Source organism: Physella acuta, unplaced genomic scaffold (genome assembly GCF_028476545.2).
Source record: "Physella acuta isolate Inbredline_101_S28 unplaced genomic scaffold, ASM2847654v3 ptg000090l, whole genome shotgun sequence".
NCBI lineage: Eukaryota > Metazoa > Mollusca > Gastropoda > Physidae > Physella > Physella acuta.
The window spans coordinates 1,665,001-1,669,183 of NW_026731610.1; the positions used below are offsets into that span (position 1 = coordinate 1,665,001).

Sequence of the window (4,183 nt, forward strand, 5' to 3'; positions counted from 1 at the left end):
AATATTGGTGTGATTATTGTTGGTGTTGTAGAGTGGGTAGTGATACGTTGGGAGTAGCGGTGAGGGGAGTAATGATGTGGGGGGAGTAGTGTAGGGAGTGATGATGTTGGGGAGTAGTGTAGGGAGTGATGATGTGGGGGAGTAGAGTAGGGAGTGATGATGTGGGGAAGTAGTGTAGGGAGTGATGATGTTAGTGGGTAGTGTAGGGAGGGATGATGTGTGGAGTAGTAGTGTAGGGAGTGATGATGTGGGGAATTTAATTAAGGGGAATGATGATGTGGGAGAGTAGTGTAGGGAGTGATGATGTGGGGAATTTAATTAAGGGGAATGATGATGTGGGAGAGTAGTGTAGGGAGTGATGATGTGGGGAATTTAATTAAGGGGAATGATGATGTGGGAGAGTAGTGTAGGGAGTGATGATGTGGGGGAGTAGTGTAGGGAATGATGATGTGTGGAGTAGTAGTGTAGGGAGTGATGATGTGGGGAAGTATAATAATATTGTGGTGAATAGTTGTTTGGGTACTAATGGTGGAGTATGAGTGATATATATATTTTTGCATTGAATCACAGGGTAAAAAAAAACCTAATTGGAAAACCATTTGAAATAAGCTGTATTTCTGACGTAAAGAAAGTTACAGTTATTTCACATAATTATATTTTTAGAATATCTTTATCATAATTCTGCTACCAAAATGAATCACTGCCGATATATTTTTTTTTAACTATGATGTTTTTACAAATACTAAAAGAAAATATTTTAGCCTAGCATCAAAATGTTTTTCTAATAAATTCGGGCGAAGTTGTACTAAAATAAATTTCGAGTGGTTTAAAATTTAATGGTTCAACATTAAATAAAACCCACATGACAGGTGAAGTAGTGTAATTCAGTTTATATAACCATGGAAGTGTTATCAAAGACAATTAATCAATATTTATAAGGACCTTCCCGTACACTACCTCGGTGTGACTAGGATTCGACCCAGCTCTATACCATAATCTAACTTCCAGCTCCTTACGTCTGGGATGTGTTTGCTGAGCTGGTAATAAAATACAGTTTATCTTATCTCTTGCTGATACGGCAAAATTCCCAACTGAACTAGAAAATGCCGGGAAAATATTTCTTCATTTTTTTTTTGCTTAAAAGTAAGTGTTACTTATTTTCAAATTCTAAAATTAATTTGAATCTGAATTTTTGAAAAAAATAAATTGTATGAAAAATTAATTTTTTTTTTTTACATTTAAATCTAATGAGTTTATCAAGTAAATTCATAAATATAAAAAAAAAACCTCGTTTTTGTTACTATAAAACAAATAAATAAATAAAATATATAAATGAAACTTACCATCAGGAAGATCGACGTTAGCCGCCATAACGTTGGAAGTTGAAATAACAATAATTAAAATAGATATACATTTGAGCAATTGTTGCGAGGTGACGTGTCCAGCACCCCCCATTGGGGTGTTAGCCGTCATCATCTTAGCTGACCACAGGATGGGTATTCTCCTCCTCTAGACGCTGACCATCTCTTTGAAGCCTCCCCTCCCTCTCAACGGTCAACTCCTGTTTTAAAAATTTAAAACAAATTCAAATTCTCTCTCCGTCCGTCGTTGTTCCGACGTAATCCCTTTCAAAAATTTTTCGCTGAAATAGGTGAATGAAGTCACAGGAAAAAACAAAACAAAGTCCGATGTGTGCCTTACATCCCTACAGCACCCAAGCTAGCTGCTGCTCCGTGGGGCTGTTACCGTCACACTAATGGAGCTCCAGGGGATGCTCGCTCTCTCGCGTTCCGAGCCTGTTGCCACTCGGTGCAAGGGCAGATAACGCGAGATAAATAAAGGGGGTTAGGGGAGAGAACTCACTTTATGTTGAAATGTTATGGGTTTTCGGGTTTGTTTATAGATTGCATATATATATATATATATATATATATATATATATATATATATATATATATATATATATATATATATATATATATATATATATATATATATATATATATATATATATATATATGTGTGTGTGTGTGTATGTGTGCGTAACATTATTTATAAGTGACCTATATGCGTTTATAATTTAGAAAACTATTGCAAGAAAATTGAAAAAGAAAACAAAAATAACAAAACCAAGACGTGTATAATTGGATAAAATATTTGTATTCGTCTAAACAAAAAACAAACAGAATAGTTCCATATGGAGATTCTATACATGTTTGAGAAACACAGGAACAAATAAATAAAACTATATTAATTTGTAATATTTAAAATGATTGATAAATTATCATTCAAACTCTATTAAAGAAAACTGCTTAAGCGTTTTTAAAATATTATTTTAACTAAATTAAATATGATGTACTCAAAGCTGATTGGATAAAAGTTTGCAAGCAAAAAATAAAATGCAATTGATTGGGTGGATTCAAATAGAACTCTTCTATTTTCTTTTAAATTCTAAATCTTGGTATTTGAAACAATCTTGTAACTATAAAACCACAAATATTTTCTCAAAAGGCGTTAATTTTTTTTTCCTTTCTCTTACGCTGTAAAACAAAGCTGGCATGATCAACTTTAGCAGTTCTCGCAGTATAAAAACGCACTCAACATTTTCTCCTACATTATGAGTGTGACACGTCTCCCAGCTTAAGGGTATCAAGTTCCCTCCACCGCCAACTTTCTCACACAATTTAGAGGGAACTTTTTTTTAACTGAATATTTCTGCTAGCGTCAGCAGTCACATCACACTTTGTTCACGACAGAGCACTCAACGCCTTCGCTGAACACAGACATCTATTATAGACTATATTTCGGATTTATTCCCCTTCTTTAACTATTTGTAACCATCACTTAAATCAAATAGGGTTTTACAATCATTGTACTAGAAACGTAAAGCGGAATTGATAATTTAAAAAAAAAATTATTTTTATAATTGATTTTTTTAATTGTTAAAAATACACACCAAAAACCTTTGAAATCTTAAAATAAATAAATGCCATAAAGTCTTTAACATGGGGGGGGGGGTGACATTACTATTGGGGGGGGGGGGTGACTATTGGGGGGATGACACCCGACCTAGCGACGCCACTGACTACACTACGTTACTTTGTACCTACCTAACTGGTATTGAAATTAGAGGTTATTAACGTAACTTATCTTTGAGCAACGTATCTATCGTGAGTTATGGTCCTTTGATTTTACGGTGTGTGAGATTGTGGTTGTTAGAAATATTGTGAGTGGTGGTCCCTTGGGTCGGTGGTTTACGAGAATATGGTGATAGAAAGTGACGGTCTCTTTGGGGTTGTCTTAATTCATGAGTGCTTCAAATATTCTCTTAAAGTGAAGTTTTGTCTTAATTCATTACCGCTACAATATTATTTAAAAGTGAGGTAAGTTCTTAAATAGTTAGTGCATTTGATACTGATTGCAGCAAGAGATGGTTAACCGTAATATGGTACAGTAGGTGTGGTCTGCTGTATACTCTATAGATATACCACACCATGCTCATTAAGTACAGCTAAGATCTTTCTAAAGATAAATACATCTTTGTGAGCATACCGGAATGTAGGAAAGGAGGGGGAGGGGCTGCCTTCTACGTAATCGCCACGTGATATATTTTCTCGGCCTATCTGGCAGGTTTTTTTTAAACTATGGATAGGGCTCGGGCTAGAATTAATTTTGTGTGCAGGTTTGGGGTTTTTGTTAAAGGTTAAGTCAACATAAGGGTATCTTTTCACATAACGTGTTATAGAATCGATACCAACTTAAAAACACGGTATCGCAAAATAGATCTAAATGAGGTAATTTTGTATAACGGAAACCACATTTAATGCGAACTTTATGGTTTCATTCAAACACAGCAGACTAGCTTCTAGGGGATAGACATGTTAGATAAATTATAAGATGTTGATGTAAGATAGTGAAATTGTAATGTTAGTGTGCACACTAAAAAAAAACGTTATCGCAAAATTGGTTCTAAATTATATTGTGTTGTATAATAGAAGCCACATTTCACATGAATAAGGCTTAATTTAAACACAACTGACTAGATTCTATATGTTAAATAAACTATAAGATGTTGATAAAAGATTGTAAAGGTGTAATGCTGATGTGCCAAATACTAAAAAAAAAAACACGTTATCACAAAATTAGTTCAAAATTAAAGGATGTTGTATAAAAGACACCACAC

General features: G+C 34.2%; 1 protein-coding gene across 1 annotated transcript in view; it reads right to left on the reverse strand.

Moving 5' to 3' along the window:
• The window catches only part of LOC131928094 (collagen alpha-1(I) chain), a 64,179-nt gene extending 62,427 nt beyond the window's left edge, over window positions 1–1,752 (reverse strand). The window contains exon 1 of the mRNA XM_059284015.1: window positions 1,344–1,752. Within this exon, the coding sequence (XP_059139998.1) occupies window positions 1,344–1,476 (133 nt within the window). The 5' untranslated portion in view covers window positions 1,477–1,752. The remainder of the gene's footprint in view (window positions 1–1,343) is intronic.
• Between the last annotated feature and the right edge of the window lie 2,431 nt (window positions 1,753–4,183).